The 23,166-nt window shown below is 34.6% G+C and overlaps 1 protein-coding gene across 1 annotated transcript; it reads left to right on the top strand.

Annotated features, from left to right (window-relative positions):
* The first annotated feature begins 10,916 nt into the window (after positions 1-10,916).
* On the top strand, positions 10,917-21,670 carry LOC148876579 (receptor-like cytosolic serine/threonine-protein kinase RBK1). Its single transcript, XM_088964999.1, has 8 exons — positions 10,917-11,129; positions 11,225-11,683; positions 13,615-13,863; positions 15,179-15,333; positions 15,435-15,514; positions 16,659-16,794; positions 20,230-20,379; positions 21,194-21,670. Exons 1-8 carry the CDS (start codon positions 11,114-11,116, stop codon positions 21,359-21,361), a joined length of 1,413 nt encoding a protein of 470 aa, XP_088821125.1. The 5' UTR covers positions 10,917-11,113; the 3' UTR covers positions 21,362-21,670.
* Positions 21,671-23,166: the final 1,496 nt, after the last annotated feature.

Genomic DNA, 23,166 nt, shown 5'->3' on the forward strand with positions numbered 1-23,166 from the left:
CCTTAATTGTCATCTATAGTTCGGGATGGCAATTTTCCGCCCGACCCGGGTGGATACCCACCCTAATCCTACATTATGGGTTTTGGCTAAAGCCGACCCTCCCCATAATTGACAATTATTTCTGTTATTGAAATCTGGATGTTTGTTATGTTATTTGGTCGCTTAATGTTTACACATTACATAGGGGACAAGTGGACCGGATGATGATCCGATTCGAAATGGAAACCAAACTTGTTATGTTCCTATGGATTTTTAGATTGGATTAGATTCTATAGGATTGGATAGGGGTGATTCGAATTCATTTTTAAACGGTATATCTGTTTATCTATCTGGTTGAAAATATGCTTGTGTGTGTTTTTATTTTTCTTTGTATTAACTGTTTTATTTATTTTTTCCCTATTAATAATTTGTTGAACTTTACAAACCCATGGGTAATCAAATTAAATGGAATCATATTTGGATATCAAATCTTAACGGATTCAAATTCGAATTCATCTTTCTAAGATATGTCGTAACTTTGGATCAGATCAGATTTGGATATACCCCTATTCACATTCGATCTAATCCATTTACATTCCTATATATAAGAAGCGGTTATTATTAAGTTTAGTAACTTTACTAATTTTCTACTAGGTTTTAGGTTTTTTAGTTACTGATTTGGTACGGATTTTGGACACAATCCATCCCACCCTCGAACGTAGGGAGGGTAGGGTTGAGGAGGGTTTTGAAATTTCAAGTATAGGGAGGGTTTGGATTTTGAAAACCCAACCCAATACAGGTTTTGGATAGGAGATCGATTCAGATGATTGTGGATAGATCTGTTCATGGGCCGGGCCTGGCCGGACTTTTATTCTTTATTAACAGAAAAATGCTAGGCCCGAGTCCGAGCCTGGCCTGACCAACGGGCCTACAACTTAGGCTCGAGCCCGGCCCTGATAAAAAGCCCGAAGCCCGAGCCCAACCTAATAAAAGAAATTCAAAATTTTTCCTATTCAAATGGACATTATCTATTTTAATTCAGATGTTTTTTTCCCCTATTTAAATGAACAATGGGCCTACAAGTGAATCAACAACCTTCTTATATCAAAAAATTTATTCAAATGGACATCACATAGGGTTTTTACTTAGGTTTAACTATAGATCGGGTCAGGTCAGACTCGGTCTGGGCTATTTTGACAAAGCCCGAGCCCGGCTCGAATTTTATGCGGGTCGGGCTTTTTGGCCCGAGGTTAAGCCCGCGAGCCAAAAAGCCTGTTCAAGCCCGTCTGGGGGCCAGGCCAGCCGGTCGGACCACCCGACCCTTGAACACGTCTAATTGTGGAGAAGGGAGAATGTGGAATTTATAAAACCCTCCCATAACCCGCTCCATTGCCATCCTTACTCTACTTAAAGTTGCCAATGGGTCATGTCCATGTATGCAGCAATGCGGGCACGAACACTTAAAAGGAAAATTCAAATTCGTGGATTTGCCATATTCCCTTGTGTATTTGTTAATTGGGTCATGGATTGGACCCAATTCCTAGTGGTCTTGAATATATAGACCTGATTTAGATCATTGTCTTAATTGCTAAATAACATATGTTTGTGTTAGACAATGTATGCCCTTAACTCCAATCAAATTATTGTACACTGAATTTTATGTATTATAAAATTAGCTAATTATTGTTTTTATGTTTATAGCAGTATATTTCTATGAATTATCCCTTAAATTTGACACCTAATAGACTTATGTGAGTATAGAAATTTCTCAACTATTCGATAAACTTGGGGAGTTTATCTCAACGAGCTTACACTGATGTGATGTCAAAATGGTGGAATAGTTTGTCTCAACTATCGGGATTAATTACATCCTAGGTACTATTAATGGGTATTTGCAATAAACATAGAACATGGACTAATTTTCAGTTATACCTTGGACATTGGAGATAGATAGGAGAAATTGGAAAATTACAATTAACCCTAGACTAATGATACTACATTAGGTCTTGAACTAAGCTGTTTTTTGATATGCCAACCAATGAGATCTTGTAAGGGTCAAATACCTAGGTATGTTGGAGTACACCAGTGAGATCTTGTTGGGTTAAAAACTGGAAAGTTCTAATTAACTGCAGACTTGATAATGATACTACACTTGGTCTTGAATTTCATTGTTTTTGATATGCCAACCAGTAAGATCCTGTTAGGGTTAAACACCTAGGTATGTTAGAGTAGTTTAGGATATTACCTAAGTAGATAGTCATTATGATAGTACTTGCCCCTTTGTCAAACAAAATAAATATCAAGGTTTACACACTCTCTAATGAAAACCTAAAGCTGTCAACAATGGATTTCAACTGTTTTAAAATCACTTTGCAAAATGTATTTTTATATATTTATATTATATTATTTTATAAAAATGATTTAAAAACAAATTAATCCCAATACCCAGGTAAGTATAGTGGGTGGGTGTGTTGTTGGTAAAGCCTTCGTAGAGAAGCTTCAACTATGGAGAGTTCACTGCATAGTTGAAATTTATGAGCTTTGATTACTTTTTTCACAACAATAATAGTTTTATTTTCTTCCTCAATTCATGACATTTCCCATTCTTTTGTTCATAACTATTGAGCCTAGGTCGCTAGGCTTTGCTTTGGAAATAGAATGGAAAGTTAACAGGGCACATGAAAATGGCCTTTATCTGGAAACATTGCCTAAATTTCCAAAGTGCCCATCAAATGGAATTGGCTACAATAGGATATTTATCAAATTCAAACAAAGAATGGGTCTTAGGGTCAGGAAAATGAGTTGTGTATTGATTGTCCACCACAATTGGCTTAGGAAGGTGAGCTCCAATCTACAATGAAGAATGTTGCTCACTTTGAAGGTTGGGCTATTCTAGGGGTAACGATTTTTTTCGTTATTGCTGGCTACCTGACCTCCTGACTTGGATATGGAGACTACTTTGTAAAGGTTTAGTGATTAATGATGTTAGTTAAACGTTAAATCAATTTAGATTAATAGTTTTATTTTTTTCTTTTAAGAAAATATTTTTTCTCAAAGAAAAATTAAACTTTTAATTAAAAAAGGGTAAATTATAAAGACCCTTTTGTACTATGGGCTTAGTGACAAATACCACTTGAACTTTCATTTCTAATAAAGACCCCTCTGAACTTTCACTTTGTGACGAATACTCCCCTCTGTAGTTTCGTTTGTTAACTTCAAAAAAGAGTCTCATTCAACTATTTAATTTTTTTAAAATATCCAAACTACCATTTCCTTACTTATTTGAATGATTTATGATTTCATTAGCTTTCTAAATATAACATGAAGCCCTCTTGGTTGCTCCAATAGATCCTTGCAGATTTTTGGCTGGATTCATTATTCAGATGAAATGTTAGTGGTTTCTTTGAATTATTGGAGAAAGGAGTGGGCAATTTTTACATTTTAAGATGAAGAGAAACATTTAATGTGAGTGAAATGAATCAAGTATGCAAAAACTTTATTTTTTATGCCAATGAAATGATTCTTGTTATTTTAGATGGTTTCATTTGGAGAAAATGAAGGTATATTTGGTCAATTAGGGTTTAAGATAAAAGGGCCAAAAAAAGAAAATAAGGAAAATTTAAGTGGGTATTTTGGTAATTTACCACATTCTTTCATTTGACTTAATGGTCAAGTGGTATTTGTCACAAAGTGAAAGTTTAGAGGCCCTTTGTCACAAATAAAAGTTCAAGGTGGTATTTGTCACTAAACCCATCGCACAAGGGGGTCCTTGATGGGGAACACATCTCCATCAAGGCCCCGGATGGATGTTGGTTTTTCTCCCTGACAGGGATTGGGTTGGGGATGGGAAATTAGTAAATACATTGGGTCAAAAAATGGCTTGTTTGAATTAAAATCAATTTGAATGGATTGGATAGATCAATAAAACATATTGAATTGGACTTGTCCAGACTCAATGGTCCAAAGTATTTATTGTATTGGATTTTACATGGTCCATTTATAATGGATTTATATTGGATTGGGTCAGATTGAAGCAATATCTGGTCCATTAACATAAGATAAAGTACATGTGTCAATGGATCAGGTTTGAATTGGACTCAATCTGAATTAAAACCAATTTGAACAGTTTGGACAGTTCAAACATTAAATGGTCCAAAAAATTCATCTTGATTGGATAGCTTGGTCCATCTATTATCGACTCATACTGGATTGGATCATATTGGGCCAGTATCCATTCCATTGACAACCCTAGAAAGCACCATTTTCTCAATTTCTGGTTAAAACCTGGGCACCACACTTAGGTTGTATTTGGTTTGAAGGAAAAAAAAAAAAAGAAAAGAAAGGAAAAGATAAAAAAACCTTATAAATCTTGTATAGGTTTCCCTACCTTTTCCTTCATTTTCTTACCTTTTCCTTCCATCGAAACATAACTTAGGATTACCTTAGGCCTAGGCTCCCAGCCTAAAATATATTTGTTAAACCTAAATCCAATGAAATGACCGGCAATCCAAGCCCACCTTGTATGAAATGTCAAATTGGGTGGGGCGGCCCAAATTGCATGCGTAGGCGGTGGAGCTGTAAAGATAATTTTATTTTTTTTCTATTTTTCTTTATTTTTGTTTTTTTTTAATAAGGAAATTACGTATTATGGTCTACAACATGTTAGAGCAAAAGTGGTCTTTTTCAAATGAAGAATTCTTTTGTATACTTTAATATTTTTTTTTGTTGCACATTAAATTGATAATGTCACACTAAAATATGTACGTATTTATATATAAACTAGCCATATGCCTTATGTATATAAGTATATTTATATAAAGAATATATTTTAGTATCTAATAATATATACATAAGATTTATGTTATTTAATTTTTTTTGCGGTGTTAATTTCATTTGCATTGATGTAAATGCATGTAATGAAAGAAAGAGAATGGCACAATCCCCATTTTATATGAGAATAATTAAGGCAGGAGGAAGGTGGTAAAAATTTATAGTACCATTGAGTGCAAAAGTGAAAACAAAAACAAAAACTAATAGGAATTTTATATCAACTAAGAGTGCAAATTATTGCTGTAAATATATTAATGCAAAACTGAACTGGGGGCAAAATTTGCATTCATTTCAATATCTCAATTTGGGAAAAGTGCAAATAAGACACGGTATACAAAATTTAAAATTATTTGTATCTGCACTCTTTCCCAAACAAGAAAGGCAACACGACAAATCATTTAATTCAGCCACAGATTGCAGAGTATTACATACCACCAGCAGGCACCAACCATGGACATGGAATTGAATTGATTCCTTAATTCTCCATTAGGTTATAGGAATTATCCACTTATTAAACATTCAATATAAAGGGCCCACTTAAAATTCTTTGCTTGTCTTGACAAGCAACATCCAGTTAAGCTTTCTGATCAATGGGATTCGAGAGACCAACAACAGAGAATCACGGAGGTCTCTCGGCTATTTTATATTTTTATTGACCTCTATCTCTGTCTGATGATCTGGTGTTCTCTCATTACGACACTCAACGTACGGAGCTTCAGTCAGGTCAAGATACATGTGCTTTGTCTATCTAATCCACGCTTCTTAATCCTTTTTCGCAGCATCTACTCAACTGTGTCTGTCTGAGATGTCTATCCATATATATATGGATAATAGAATAGAATAGAATAGAATAACGAAGTTGTTGAAGGGAGAAGATAAGCCCTGAGAACAAATAATGCAGTCAAAAAGCCCTGAGGTCGTCTTTTGGATTTGGGCTTGTTCAGTTTGTGACGTGACATGGTGTGTTTGGTGCTGATTAAACTGCTAATGATTCAATTCAATTCAATTCAATTCACGTAACGGGTTTTGTTCACCAACTCGCTACTCTTCTCGAGTTTCAGTTTTACGTTAACCTGTCTATTCTGTTTACGTGAGTGAGTCATTGTGAGTTTAGTCACATTCAACTATATTTTTATATATATATATTTAATGTAAGATTGTCTATGTTAATTGTTATATACCCAATCTTCTTCCATTCTTGTTCGTGTTTTCTCTTTAAACTCTCTCCTTGTTCTCTCATTAACTCACTTTCTTCTCTCTCTTTCCCCTATCCAACCCTTCCATTAAATCACCTCATAAGGGCTCTAACCCATCTCCATTAGCCACGTCATCAAGGTTTTGCAATCGTGGCAGAAAAGGCTTCCCAACACCGAATTTTGGCTCTGTTCAACTGAAACGGACTGCAGGGGTCTGAATATAGAAGTTTTTACAGTCTTCATGATCTAGGTAAGGAACTAAAACACCGATATCAGTCATCTCTGGTTGTTGCTTTTCTTACGATTTGTATGTAGAAAACGGATTCTGGGAGAGTCGCCGGCCGGCATCCACAGTATCCGTGTAAGAAACAAAATGCAAGAATCGATCCTCCCTTATTTCGCCAGTTTTTTTCCTTTTCCACTTGTTTCATGTTAAAAACAGAATCTAGGAGGATTTCCAACATCAATAGTGCATTTTGTGCCAATGTATGGGGTCTTGTTGCCCGGACATCACCATTTTGTTGGCCTGTAAACACTGTATAGCCCTTACCGGGTGAAGAAGACTAGTTATAATGGTTCGGGTTTATCCTATACACAGATCCACCCTTGACCCATATAACTTAAGTTGTTATTTTGTTAAGGTTCGATCTAGCCCGACTGCATATTGTTTCGCCTAGATTGGACTGTTAATTAGTTTGGTTATTTTTGTTTATAGTGATTTCGTTAAGTTAATTAATGTTAATGTTAAGTTATTTTAGTTAAGTTAACTAAAGGTAAAGGGTAAGTTAGTCATTATAAAAATGTTAAGCTACTACATTAATTTATTTAGATTTAGTAGGTAGTAAACTGTTTGGTAAGGTGATTTTCATCACTATTTTTTTATGTATATTCTGACAGGTAAGCATCACATAGGATACACCAGTCAACCGTTGGGGGAAACGGTTCATCGATGCATGAAATGTCAAATGCATCGGTGGGGTCTCGATTTTCAAGGCATGTCCAATTTTTTAATAATCTGTTGAACCAAACAGCCTATGTGGATCCGATGTGGCACCATTTTTTTTTTTAAAAACAGCCACGGTTCCAAACATCCCCAAAAACGGTGTTGGGCATGTGTGAATTGTAAGCACCGTTTTCAGGGTGTTTGGTTCTGTGGGCGTTTATTCAATAAACGCTGCCACATAGGCCCCACTTCAGCAGTTTCCCTCTCTTGCTCTTCTATATGCATCGAGAATGGCAAAAGTGGACTTCGGTTTTTGTACACGCCTACCGTTTGGGGAAGTTATTTTTTAAAGCTTCCACAAGCGGTTAGGCGTTTTTTCACTGTTACGTTGATGTGGTGCCTAGTGGCACCTAGTTGTCATAAACGTTTGTAATTATTACCTTTCTCGGTTTTGCAAGCAAATAAAATACAAACGTTGAATGAAAAAATGTAAACGGAACCAAAAACATTATTTGTTTGGAAGCGGTGCTGCCACACAAATTATTTTTTGGGAAAACAACACTAGTTTTATTTGGACCAATGTTGTAGAGCTGTTTTCAATATTGGTCATATTATCCATGTCCAAGATGATACCACATCATTGCACTGTTGGTTTTGAGAAAACATCAAATTTAGTGTTGCTTTAGACTGTACATTCCTGATTCTCAAGGCATGTTCTGAATCAACATTTTTTATGAAAAAATGGTACCAAATAAGAGGTCATTTTTTGAAGCACCATTGTTTCTGATGTGGTGCCTACATGGTGTCGTTTTCTTAGAAAACAACGTCGATGCCAAACACCCACTTAGATAACTTTGAATTTTATTATGTTTAGATGAATTTTAATTTAATATAATTTCATCAAAATAATAATAATAATAATAGTAATAATAATAATAATAATAATAATAATAGTAATAATAACAATTGAATTTATATAGTTTTATTTCTTCCGTATTAGTTTAATTAAATTTAAATATTAATTAATTATATTTAGATAAATTTATATAAATTTAAGTAAAAGTAAGGTACGTCATTTTGTTAAGTTCATTAATACTATATATTAATTTGGCTTAGTTAATTTAGTTTATAGTACCTTGGTAATTTAATTTAACTAATTTAAAATAGTTACATAAAATAATTAATGTACTTAAAATATATCATTAAGTTCACGGTTTTAACCTGGCCCTTAATTCAATTAATTAGTTTAGATGATAATTAATCTTCCTTCTCTTTATTTAACAGTAAATTATTTAGTAATTATTAAAAATTACCAGAAATTATCAAAGTATTATTGTTAAATTAAAAACAATTAATGAAAATTACAAAAAATTATCAGTAATTTTTTAAAGTTACCAGAAATTACCAATTAATTATTGTTAAATTAACAGTAATCATTGAAAATTAGCAGAAATTATCAGTATATTATTGTTAATTTATTCACTTTATTTAACAGTAAAATATTAGTAATTATTGGAAATTACCAAAAATTATTTATAAAGTAGGAAAATTATAAGATTAAAATATGTAAAATTTACAATTTAGAACAATAAGTAAAAGATTATCATCTAAAAAGTTAGTAAGTTTAGTAACATTTAATAAAAGCGTAATGAAATTAAATAAAAATAAAATTTTGATTAATTTAAAAATTAGGTTCATAGGCCTTGAAACCCAAAACTTAGAATTTATGTTGAGTGCTTGTGCTTTTCTTATGAATTAGTTAAGAAATTTGTATTAATATATTTAATAATATGGTTGGGTATGTTTGGGTATATTTGGATCTATTTGAAAGGATTATATATTATTATTTTATTTTTTAAATGGAATGGAATAAAAATAAAAAATAAAATGAATTTAACATCTAAAAGAAATGGTGGGGAGTGGAGATACCCATGGACATGGGGACAGATTTTTCTTTTCTTTTTTCTTTTTCTTTTTTTTTTTTTGCAAGAACATGAATGAGAATGGCTCTCTCTATCCCCACCTGTCTTATTGCCATTCCTATATAAAATTATAAAATATAGTTTTATATTATTTCACTTTCACTTAACAAAACATAAGCATCACGCACGTTCCCGCTAGCTCCTTACTAGTATGATGAGAATGAACATAATTTGGTTAAGTTGTGATTTGTCTTTGTGCGAAAATGGTGCATGGATGGTGTTCATCTGGGGCCTCTCCAAAATCGGTGGATCTTAATCCATTCAACCCTAAGACCCTTATTTTGTCTGCATTAGACAATATTAATTGTCACCTATAGTCAGGGGTGGCAATTTCCATCTGACCTGGGTTTTGGCTAAGCCTGACTCTCACAACCTTTATATTGAATTTTCTAAAATGGCCCTAATGTTTAACATAATTGACATTTTAGTTATTGGAAGTCTGGATGTTTGTTATGTTATTTTGGTTGCTTAATGTCTACTTAGGGTGTAAATGGACTAGATCATGATCCAATTCGAATTCAAATTCAATTCTCTTATTGGCTTTTTAGATTGAATCAAATCAAAACATATGATCCATTTAAAAAATGGATTGAATTCAATTCATCCATATCCGGTTCAACAGAATCCAATCCAATCTGATTATATTATAGACTATTTTATTTCTTTCTTTCTGTAATAATTTGTTAGATTTCACATACATACATACGGCTAATCCAATCAAATTTGAATATCTGTCATCTTTGTGAGATCCATTGTTTCATCCAATCAGACAGGATATAGGATTTACATTATCGGATCATATTTGGATATTACCTAATTCAATCCATTTGCATCCCAATATATAACAAACAATCTTTATTAAGTTTAGTAACTTTATTAATTTTTTACTAATTTGATGCGGGTCAACCCGTTTCACCCTCAAATGTAGAAAGAGGAGGGCCGAGGATAATTTTGAAATTTTCAAATACAGGGAGGGAATGTGGAGACAGGGAGAGTCTGAAATTTACAAAATTCTCAACCCGCCCCATTGCCATTGCTAACGGGTTGAGTCCATATATGCCGTAATGCAGGCCTGAATAAAATTCAAAATTGTGGATTTGCTCTTCCTTGCGTATTTGCTAAGTGGGTCATGGATTGGACCCGATTAATCTATAGACCCAATTTAGACCCATGTCTATTTCAATTGCGAGATTACATGGTGATTGCTAGGGGTGAGAAAAATAAAAAATAAAAAAACTGAACCAATCAAAAAAGTCAACTGAAACCAAATAAAAATTCAGTTAACCAAACCGATTGGTTCAGTTCCGCTTTAGTGTTTTAAAAAATCAAAAGTATTGATTCAGCTTCGGTTAACCAGTATAAAAAATCGGTAATTAACCGAACTGACTGGTATACATATATGTTTATATATTTTATATATATTTATATATATATATATATATATATATATATATATATATATATATTTATGTATATTATATATATTTTATATATTATAAATTAATAAACATACATTATATATATATTATAATATATGATATATTATTTATTATTTAAAATATAATGTTTTATATATATTTATATTTTTATAATATATTTTATAAAAATTAAAAAACTAAAAAACTGATAAACCAAACTGTTCGATTGACTTAGGTTTGATTTTAGCTATCGATTTTCCAAAAAACCGATATAGTACCGGTTCTGTTAAAAAAGGGCCCACGGTTAGGTTAACCGAACCGTGAGCATCCGTCCACAGATAAAACCAAAGACTACGGGATCATGCTTGTATTGTTTGTGAGATTACATGGTCAATGATTTCTATTTCTCACTATCGGACGGTTGGAAACATTCGATAAATGGTCACGTCTCGCAGATAAAATTCCACATCATTGGATGGTTGAGATTGCATCACAAAGTAAGCTGGTGGAGATACTAAACGCACGACAAAAGATGATAAATATAACGCTCATTCCAAATATAAAATCTAGAAATCACCTGCTCTTTGCTTCGAGAATTGTGAGAATAACCATCTCCAAAGGAAAAACGACGACCAAAAAAAACATCTTAATTGTTCCTTAAATCTTCTCTTCTTCATAGCCACTCTTCCTGAACCTGAAGACTGAATCTTCTCTTCGACTTCAAATGACAGAATTCCGTGATTGAAGAATCCCAGAAATTCCAAAATGAGCTCTGCAGAAGGTGATCATCGTTCTGATCCTACATTCGACAGGCTTCCCTTTTGTTTTCTTCTGAAGATTAATGGTTTTAACTTTTTAATTTCTTTTTTCCTGTAGAAACTGAAACAGACCAGGAAAGCGTAGAGAAAGAATCCCAGGATGGTGGTCTTGGAAAACCGGATTTCCATGAGGATCACAGCTCTCCAAGAGGTGTTCTGGAAATCCCTGTTCTGGAAATGGATTCAGAGAATAGTAGCAGTAGCAGTAGCAGCAGCTGCAGCCACTCTTCTACGGAGAAACTGATCCCTCTGCAAGAGCAAACTTCAGTTTCGGGGTCTCACGGGTTACAATGGAGGAATTTGATCAACGTAATAAAGAAGAAATCAATGAGAAGGCTCTCTACGTTTCCCATGTCGACGAATTCTGAATTATCTAAAAAGAATCTGCGCAGGAAGATATCTCAGGTTCAAAGTGCAGAAGATGGAATTCAGTGTATGGGTGTGCCGGTGGCAAAGCCTTCATGGAGGAGCTTCAGCTATGGGGAGCTCGCTGCCGCTACTAATGGTTTCAGCTCCGGTAAGGAAAATTTGGAGCCTCTTCGATTACTTTTTCATAAATAATAATAGTTTTATTTTCTTCTGCAATTCATGTCATTTCCTATTAGTACATTTATCACTATTGGGTCTAGGCCGCCTGGCTTTGCCTTGAAAATGGATTAGAAGGTTAACAGGGCCCATGAAAATGGCCTTTATCTTGAAACATTAGCTAAATTACCAATGTGCCCATGAAATGGACTTGCCCAGGATAGCCGGATAGGATAATATCAAATTAAAACAAAGAATGGGCTTATGGTTGGAGAAATGGGTCATGTATCGACTTTCCACATTGGGCTCAGAAGGTGAGCTCCAGTCCACTTTGAAGGTTGGGCTATTCTCGTAGGGATGGCAATTTTTCTCGTTCCCACTTGCTACCCGGAGACTGCTCTGATAGGATTTTGTGATTAACGATGTTAGTTAAATATTAAATTAATTTAGGTTAATAATTGTTTCTTTCTTTTAAAAATATTTTTTTTTTTCTCAAAGAAAAAACAAACGAACCCTGATGGGGAAGAGTTTACATCTCCTCCCCATGAGGGGCCGCCCCACAGAACATCTCCGTCGTGTATTGAGAATATCTCCAGATGATAACATTATCGATTCTGGTACTATCATCGGAAGATGTTCTAATACACGGTGGGGATGTGCTGTGGGGTGGCCCCTTGTGGGGAGGAGATGTGATCTCAATGGAGAATCTGTCTCTATCAATGTTAGGGATGGAGGTTGATTTTTCTCTACGACATGATTAGAGTTAGAGATGGGAAATTAATAATCAAGGTCAGAAATGGAGAATATGATCTGCACCTAGAACTTGCCTCATTGCCATTCATAGGGCTATTCAAATTCTTTTCTTTATATACTCTTAATAGGTGGGCATGTTTGGTTCTATCTGGTATGATTGCTGTTTCTACTTAAAATGTTTTGAGTAGATTAATAAAAATTTGTGTAGAGGTATTTTTACAACATGAAACATTTTAGGTTGATAATGCATGGACTCTCGTTTGGATTGAAATTTGTGAATGGTCTATGCGTGAATCTCAGCATAACGATTATGAATTTATGATTGGGGCCATAAAAAGGGTAAGCCCAACTTTGTCTTCTATTGATCCAATCCTTTTCATGGGTTCTTTTTTGAAAGGAATATAGATATTCATTTCCATGGACCACTAAGGCTGCATTTGGCATTCTTTATTTTAAGGATTTATTTCTTTTTTATAGTCAAAAATTTATTATTTATATAATTATTTTAACTATTAAAAAGAAATAAATATTTAATATAAGGAATGCCAAATGCAGCCTAAGTCAACAAATCTTATTAAATGGACTGTACGCACTGTGGTCAAGGCCGCCCTTATCCACTGATTGAATTTGACTATTCAATCCAAATCTCATTTTCCTTATTTAGACTTTAGACCGATCCGGTTCGATAACATAGATATTAGATACATGCAATTTGGACTTTGGAGTGGGTATGGGTGTCATTCCTAGATGTAATTTATCTCAAAACCCGACTCAAATGTGCAAATAAGTTTGGACCGGCCGACTTGCTACAGATCTGACGTTTCATAATCTACCCTACCTTTTCTCCTGCTTCGTGGGCCTTGGGTTTCCAAATTGCTGAATCTGTAGTGCCAGTTGAATTGTGATCTTCTAAAAATAGGGCCAAGTCATTGTATATTGGGCTGTGATAGGATCCCGATGATCTTCTAAAAATACGTCACATCCTATCATGTATTGGAAATATCATTATAAATATAAATATGGGAGATATTCCTGACGTACAGTTGAAACATGCTGTGATATTGGTGTGAGGAATACTTTATGAAGAATAGATCAGAATTGTATTGGGCCTCCAATACTTGCCACTTGTAAAGGTGGGATAGAAAATTCATGGTTTATTGATGTTGACAGAGAGGTTGATTGGGAAGGGAGGGCACGCAGAAGTGTACAAAGGGTGCCTGCCCGATGGTCAGCTTGTAGCGGTGAAGCGGCTCATAAAGAAAGAGGAGGAACTGTTTGGAGATTTCTTGTCGGAGCTTGGAATTATAGCCCACATTGATCACCCAAATGCAGCTCGTTTGGTTGGGTTTGGCGTGGAAGGAGGCCTGCATCTTGTCCTCCAGTTCTCTCCACATGGCAGCCTTGCTTCGGTGCTCCACGGTGATGTATCTCTCACTCCATGCGTCTTTCTCTTTCCATATCCTATTCATCATCGTTTCGGGTACAAACTGTCCTTGGGTCGGGTCTACCCAACAGAACCCAATCCACCGAACTGATTATACTAGTTATGGTTCTTTAGTTTTGTCCCAATTAGACTTGTTCATGGGCTGGGTTCGGGCCGGGCTTTGTATATATATCAACAGAAAACATTCAGGCCTGAACCCAAGTCCAGCCCGACCATCGGGCCTAAGTGTTGAGCCCGAAGCTTGGGCCCAAGCCAGAGCCCAGTCAGAAATTTGAAAACAATTTTTTTTTATTCAATAAAAAAGTGTTTTATTTATATTAAAATCATTTAAAACTCAAAAATAATAAAGTAATAAACTTTTCACTATTACTTGGAAAAAAAGAGAGAAGAAGAATAAAGAAAAAATATTATTTATATATAATTTTTATTAAATAAAATATATTTTATTATTTAATATATAGTATCAAGTCAGGCTCGGGCTCGGGCTCGGGCTGTGCTTTTTTGAGAAAATCTGAGCCCGGCCTGAAAAAAATCGGGTCCAATGCTTTAGGCCCAAGCTCATAGGCCTAAAATTATGACTAAGCCCGACTTAATAATGGGCCGGTCTGGGCCAGTCCGTCTGACTACCTAGCCCATAAACAGGTCTAATCCCAATTAATAATTGGGCCAGAACTGATTCTTATTTTTTCAAACAGATTATATAGTTAATAATATATAAAACGGTTTGCTGTTTTTTGTAATTTTTGTTATATTTTGTCTGAAAGAGTAAATATAATATATAATACATAGGATAGTTTTGGTTTAAAACACCTTTCACCAATATAATATAATTATTTTTATTAAGACTATATTATCAAAAATAAAGTTCCAGATTGTTATTATCATAGATAATTATATATCTCAAATATAATCGGGTCAGATTTGATTATCCCGATCAATACAATGGAATGATTCTGATCTGAGTTTGTCATATGAAACCAATTACTAATTTGGTTCGGGGACTGATACATATTGTCCCGAACCAGACCCGACCCATTGACTGCTCTCACCAGTTCTTTGCCTATCACGGTCATGATAATATTGCCCTTGGAGTATGGACCAATCTAGATCTTGGGTAAGTGTGTATATTGGGCCATTTTTAGTGGGCTCCTAATGGGTTTCAATTAGTGGGACCCAATTGGTACCCATTTTTAAGAGGTCCAAGAGATTGGGCCACCTTGGGAATTAGCAATTAATGGGTCCACATCTTTTCAACTTTTAGTGATGAACAGAATTCGCCCATTTTTACAGGCTCAGAAGAGAATTTGGACTGGGGAGTGAGATTCAAGGTGGCTATAGGGATAGCGGAAGGACTAAATTATCTCCATCGTGGCTGTAATAGACGTATAATTCACAGAGATATCAAAGCCTCTAATATATTACTAACCCAAGACTATGAACCTCAGGTATATATTAATTACTCACATGCTTACACAATCTTATTGGATCTATCTTTCCATTGTTTTAGATTACCTGATGCAGTTTATGCCTTCTGCTTTGAATACAGATCTCTGATTTCGGTCTCGCGAAGTGGCTCCCAGAGCAGTGGACACACCACGTTGTTTTTCCCATAGAAGGCACATTTGGGTGAGGCCATCTATTCATTCTAATGTTTCAAAAAAACTATTTGAAATTGAAATAGTTTTTGCCACCAGTTTTTGTGTTGACAGTTTGATCATTCAGTTTAAACGGATGATTTGTTTTAATAAAAAAAAAGTAAAATTTTAAAAATAATTTAAATAAAAAATAGCTAAAAAACTGTTGAACAGATCAATGGTTCTATTACCCAGGTCAACAAATTGTTTGACTGATTCAATAGTTTTTAGCTAGGGACTGGGTTTGGGGTAAAACGAACCAGTTGCCTGAATGGTTCTCAGGCTGAATAGTCCGACTATCCAGGTCAACGGCGGTTCAAAAACCATGATCCATCCTTTAAACATGCATTACTTGAGTTGTGTTTGGTATGATTGTTACTTATACTTGCAATGTTTTAGGTTGGCCAATACAAATTTTTGGGAAATTATGTTGTCATATCACATAAGATAACTACTACTACTACTAGAAAAAATATAGGAATTGGATCTGATGTTGACATTTATAATAGAAAACATCATATTTGAGTTTCCTGAAAAAACAACAATGGTACAACATGTTGAATTGATAACTCAAAGTATAGAGGTGTAAAACGGGTGCAGCTTGCAGGCCGTTGTGGGCCATGCCACCCTCCCCTAGGATAACTCGGGGGTCAGCCCGGCACGGCTCACGGCCCAAACCCATGCAGGCCTATGCCGTGTCATGCTGTGCCACGGGCCAGGTTGGATCGTGGATCGAGATAAAACTATTTATTTAAAAAATTGAAAAAAATATAAAATTTTAATTTTATATGAAGTTTGGTGTATACAATTGCTTATATATACAATAATGAAATAAATTAGTATAAATAAAATTAAAAGCAATTGTTTATTTTATTAATATATTATATACCAAATTATTATATAATTATAATTTATATAATATATTATATATAAAAGATATATAAATATATATATAAATAATATATATAGGTCATGCCGCGAACGACTTGGCCTATGGACCTAAAACCCCCGGCCCGACATGGCATGGCCCAATTTATACCTCTATCAAAGCATTTGTGGTAGAAAAAAAAATCTTATAAAATTTGTATTAACCAACCTAATTTTGACTTCTAAAAACATGTTGCGCTTTGTGCAAGATATATGTCACCGGAATACTTCATGCACGGCATCGTTGATGAGAAAACAGATATTTTTGCCTTTGGCGTGTTACTACTGGAGCTGATAACTGGTCGACGTGCGGTTGATTCTTCTCGCCAGAGCCTTGTGATGTGGGTATGATTCAATCAAGAAGAAAACCTTTTTTTTTATTTTTTATTTGGCATCTCTTCTTTCTTTGGGATTGAACTATATGTTGTGGTTCCGGAGTCCGGATCACTTGCCAATAAAACACATTCCAATACCCTATTAATACAATCTAACAATACACATCTCATATATGGGGTTCTAATTTTATGGTGGGCCCCAGTCTCATGATGAGATGTGCGGTAGTGGATGATGTTGATAGGTTGGAACGTGCTTTGTTGATAGGGGATCCCAATTCAGCAAACTCGAGGTTGCATTAGGAACACTTTCCAATGAAATAATTTTAGTAGCTTCTTCAATCCTTCCAAGTGGGCTCTTATTTAATGTTTTTTTCTTTTATCTTAAAATCTATATATATATATATATATATATATATATATATATATATATATAATAAAATTGGATGGTATATGTTAGTAGACATCTCCTTTCAACAAAATTATTTATTTATTTTCTTCTTTTTTTTCTGCCTTTTTTTTTTCTTTTCAATTACCCTTTGTGAGTTGTTTGATTTTCTCATGTCTGACGAGCCATGCAAATTAATGTTTTGTCTTTCAAAACAATGCATGAAAGAGGGTGGCTATTTTGTTTCAAGGAGGTGTCTTCCAGCAACATTAAAGAGAAAAGGCCACCATTGAAAACCTCCCATCTATATTAAACTTTCAAAAATTTCTTGCAATATTCTTTTTCACAAGGTTTTTAAAATTGATCCGGACAATGAACCGGTCAGGGGTCCGGTTCTCGGGTCAAACGGTGCGATCATTCGAACGGAACAGTTGGTCTATTCTAACAAAAAAATAAAAAAATTAAAAAATTAAAAAAATAGAAAAGATTAAAACCGTTGAACGGTTCGAACGATTCAACAATCTGGGTCAATGATTTGTTAACTAAATCAATGCTTTTTGGCAAAATTCCGGTTTTCAGAAAAACCGGGAACCAATCACCTCCTGATCCAATTTTGAAAACCATGCACTAAGAGAGTCCCAACATCTCAGTATCCCATTGTGGTATGCAAGTTTTGTTTTCTAATGCCTATATCCCAGCTTTTGAGCACAGTTCAAAAATGTCTCTTGGAGGGGCATTTATATTCCAAAACTCTTTATCATGGCTGCAAAACATTACAAGTATCGAGTCATGTTAGAATTCTTGAAAACAATCAAATCTAAAACCACCATATAATAAGTTAAAGAGTTATTAAAGTTTATTAGGTTTCCAACATTTCTCATACTAGCATTTTAGCATGGCGCAGGAGAAATCGAAACGTTTCAATGATTTGTTTACTCTGTTTGTGTGTATAAAATCACTATTCTGATAAGCATAACCCCCTATTCTTTATCGTTCTGTTATTTACCTTTTTTTGCTTGGTTAGCATTCTCTTATTGGATAACTTTACCAATATGGAAAAAATAAAACAGATTCTTTATTTTTTAAAAGCATATCACCTTCTTTAACTTCATAATAATAATAATAATAATAATAATAATAATATTATTATTATTATTATTATTATTATTATTATTATTATTATTATTTTTATTATTATTATTATCTATTAGAACTCCCTTTAAAAGTTGTAAAAATTTGTATAAGTTGCATGAATGGTGTTTTGCCAATCCATTCTGTTTAAATCATTTTTTACTACTACCCATATTCTTTTTGGTCTACCCCTAACTCTTCTATCTCCTTCAATTATAGTTAGTTATTCATAGTTTAATAAATAACAATAATCATTAATTAAAATAACAAAATCCACTTAAGCTAATATAAGTACTATGAACTCCTTTGGGAAGGCTCTTACATTGGTTTATTGAGTTGCATTGATTGAGTTACGTAGGAGAAACTTCTAAGAAAAAATTAATTTGTAAAAGAAATCATAGTTTTATAATTAACATAGGCAAGTCTATTTATCCCAGGCCTAGACAAATATTATTATGCTTAGGGTATGGGCTTAGTTGGGCTAGACAACCTTAAAAATTGTTAATACATTATCAAAAATTTGCTCAAGATATTTTGCTTTTTTAATTCATTGGTCTACACAATGGGGGTAGCTCATCCCCTATATCTACTTTAACAACAATATTAATAATTTTTATCTAAAAATAATTAAAAGCAAAAAGTAACACATGTGTGGGTTGTACTCAATTTGGTTCAATCCAATTACAAACGTCACATTACTCTTAGGGTGCAATTTGGGCAAGTTGGGTCTGGTTGAGGGTCAATCCAAGCCCAACCTAAAGTCTCAAGCCTCGATATTAGGCTTAGATTCATTTAATTATGACTACAACCTAAATTTATATATTTACTAATATATAAGTATTTTAAATATTTAGGAAATATTTATAAAAAATTGTAACATTTAATCATTAATAAGATAAAATAAATAAAGTAGAACACTAACAAATAATATGAAAAAATAATTATTTATTAAATAATTAGCAATATTATTAAAATCATTAATATAATTAATCTGAATTACTGAGTTATTAAATTATTTTTATAATAAATTAGTAAAATAAAGATTAATTATTTTAAACAGTACTGCATTTTTTAAAATAGTTATCAGTTTCTATTATTTTATTTTCTCTCGACAAATCGCATGCGTCTCCGCTAGTTTGGAACAAAAAGGGGGGTGTAAAGTGCATCAATCCAAACACTACAAAAAGTGATTTTTCAAAAGTGTAGCTTTTAATGGAGCCTGTGTAGGGGGAGGGCCCATTTAGGAGTGCTTCAGCATTGAATGAATCATTTCCGAGAAGCTACCTAAAGATAGTTTCATGGGAAAGTTGATTTCCCAGCTCATATACACATGTTTTTAGCTTTCCAGCTTTCTCACCAAATTTGACACATGCATTGCTGGGTGAAAGCCCTCCCAAACGCCCCCTCAATATATCATTCTTCTTTGCTTATTTTAATGTGTTGCCTCTTGTCCATTACTGCCTTTCAGGGGAATTGTAAAGAAGGTATTTCACAAGATTAACTTCTTCTTTTGTTTTTGTTCATTTGAATTTAATTCACTAAGGTTCTGTTTGTTTTGAAGGAAAAAAAAAGGAAAAGGAAAAGAAAAGTAAGAAAATTTATACAAATCAAACACAACCTAATGGACTTCGTTTGGAATTATCTTTAGCTGGTTGCATGTTTGAAACCTTATTTTCTGGCTGGTTAAATTATTAGTTAAGAAACCCATTTATATGTGAATTCGCCTATGTTTACAGGCACCCCACAGCACATCCCAACCATATATTGAAAATATCTTCTAATGATAACTACAGAAGATGTTTCCAATGCGTGCTGAGATGTACAAATGAGATTCTGTGGGACACAGTTTCGAAGTCTTTAAAGGCTTGGGCCTTTTGGTGATAAGCAAATGACTACTCAGAAGTTGATCCATGTTTTTGTTTCCTGCAGGCAAAGCCAGTGTTGGATGCCCATAATATTAAAGAACTAGTAGATCCCCGTCTGGGAGATTCCTATAACATCATCGAAATGAAGCGTGCAGTGACAACAGCTTCAATGTGCATCCACCATTTATCGGCCATGCGGCCACACATGGACTGGGTAGCAAACAATTCCTATATCTCACATATTTTCTTTCTTACTATCAAATGTAGATCTAGGTTTGGAAGTGTTTAAAAATAAGTGTCTTCCAATATACACTTATTTTGGTCCGAGACTAGTATTTTTGAACTGCTGTTTACCTGGATGGTTGGACCATTTGGCCCGGGAACCATCCAAGTAACCGGTTTAGTTTCACCCTTAACTTGATCTTTGACCAAAAACAGTGATTTAGTCAGAGACCTACTGACCCAGGTGATCGAACCATCAACCTATTCGACCAAGGTAAGAGTTTTGGCCCTTTTATTTTAATCATTTGTTTTAATTTTTATTTTTAAAGTTGGAACGAGCCATCCATTTTGAACTGGATAGTCAAATCGTTGACCTGGGAACCAGTGGCCAGAATGGTTCCGGTTGTGGGCCAGTTTTTAAAACCTTGGCTAGGACTACACCAATATGCACTTATTTCTGTTTGGAAATAAGCCCAATAAACACTTATTTGAAAAGTCCAATTATTGGGCTTATTTTTAAATGCTTAGTTCCTTTCTGGCCTATCTTGGCCCCGTCACATCATTTTCAAAATACCTATGCTACCCCTGTTTAAAATAAGTACTTTTTCACCCGACACTCATATTATGATTAAACCTATTTATAGGCCGATTTAGGACATAACTTTTGCCAAAATTTGAATGGGCCAAACCCGAAAAGCCTAGTTGTGATCGATGATCAATAGGCCCTTATAAGCTTCAGGGTCTCTGTGTGGATTTTGCAAAGCTAAATCAAGGTATGTATGAGAGGTGTTTGTTTGTGGTTGTAGGTTGTACAACATTTGAGGGGTGAGGATGAAGAACTAGAACCATTTGTAAGAGAACCAGAGCAGCTTGTGGGAAGGAAATTCCTGTTGGATGCTTGCGACTTGGAAAGCTATACTTGTTCAAGCTACCTCAACGATCTGAATCACCACATGCAACTAGCATTAGAGTAGTAGTGGCTGCTGCTTTCTACTGTTAATCCTGTTTGCTCTCCTCTGTTTCGATTTGATGAGCGAGCCCTTGTCATTTGGCCTGAAATGTATGTATTTGTGTGGGCCATAATCACCAGTTAGATCGAACTTCCAAAGGTAATTGAGCTCATGGTTGTGCTTCATTTCTGTCCACTGGCATCACATGTCTTTTATAGGAGAACCCCAATACTAAATTAAGGGGAACTGATTTGAATCCAGGTGGGAAGTTGAGAATTGTCATAAGTGCTCTGGAAGTTGCAGTAGTTTCGAATCCGTTATTATCAAAGAAAAGAGTTGTTGATGTGATATTGTATTGTTCATTTAAAAGAGTAACCACACCTACGCCCTAAGGGGCTGTCAGACAGCTGTGGTTAATACAAAAAAAAAGGTGGGAAGCTGGGAATTGATGAGAAATCTGGACCGAATTTAGTTTTGTATCCATTGCTCCAAATTTGCAATCTTACATGAGGCAGGATTTGTATCTTTCGTATCATTGACAGTTAGACTCAGTTTGGTAAGAGTGCAAAGTGCAAATACAAGTATGGAAGGTTCATGAAAATGGCAGCATTTGTATTTGCACTCTTCTCAAATGAAGCCTCACTAAAATGCAAAAATCGCATTACCTTCTTCCGACTTCAATTCTCCATAGTGGGAACCACATCATCTTGGCTCCCACTGGTTACCAGAGAGAGAGAGAGAGAACTGACACAAGAATAAACCAGAATTCACACTCAAGTTTTTTGCACTCCCATGTATTTTCACCATTGTAATTGAACTTTGCAGTGCAAATAAAACTGAGTCCTAGCAACGAATTAATGAATTTCAGCTACATTTTAAGAACCGACACTTGGAAAGCTGGCCAGGTTACTGGTTTAGAGATTCAATCGGATTTTCAACAAGGAAAAAGAAGAAGTTAGCTAAGTTTGAAGTTCACTTGCCTTTGCCCTTGGATCATTTTCATATAAAACCTTTTACATGCAATTTGTTTGGTCCCAGATGGGTTGGGTCCGAACAATTTCAAACCCATGAAAGATGACTAATCAAAGCCCAGGTACTCATCTTGAGTCCAGTCCTACGGCATTAGAGACATCAGTACCACTGTACAGCCAGCTTGCTGGCTGAGACCTAATTAATAATTTATAAAAAAAATCTCAACTATAAACCAATGAAAGAAACATTTTCTTTGGTCCATTCTCTACCTTATATTATAATTCACCTACCTGTATATATAAACAAACATTACACCTACTACTCAATCACTTCATTTTATATTAATATGATGATTAAAAAAGTCTTTCTCCTGATCTCAAATAAAAGAGGAAAGAAAGTTATTCTGTGGAGATGGCAAAGAATGTAAAAATATCTCACATTCATTACCACCATTTCTAGGGTTTATAAAAGCTTAAATACAGTGTATATATGTCTACAGCTTATTTACGGGGCCTAACTTCGGGTTCGTCCCATGAACATTTTACTTAGGGTTTGTGTTTTGGTTTGGGCCCGTTCAAATTTTGGCAAAACTTGAGTCTGATCCCAGTTTATGAACAAGTCTATTTACATGTAAAAAGAGAGAATTTTACATTTCAACATAGAAGTATAAATTGGATCGTGTTGGGCGGGGGTCGGCCCAGCATGGCCCATGGCCCAAGCCCGTATGGGCCTGTGCCGTGCCATGTCATGCCACAGGCCATGCTGGTCTGTGGGTCAAGCCTTGGGCCAAGCTGGGCCGTAGAGTGGGCCAAAGCTATTTATTTAAAAAATAAAAAAACTTAAAATTTTAATTTTAT

This window comes from Nelumbo lutea, chromosome 1, assembly GCF_056320005.1.
Source record: "Nelumbo lutea isolate HS-2025 chromosome 1, American lotus-T2T, whole genome shotgun sequence".
Lineage (NCBI taxonomy): Eukaryota > Viridiplantae > Streptophyta > Magnoliopsida > Proteales > Nelumbonaceae > Nelumbo > Nelumbo lutea.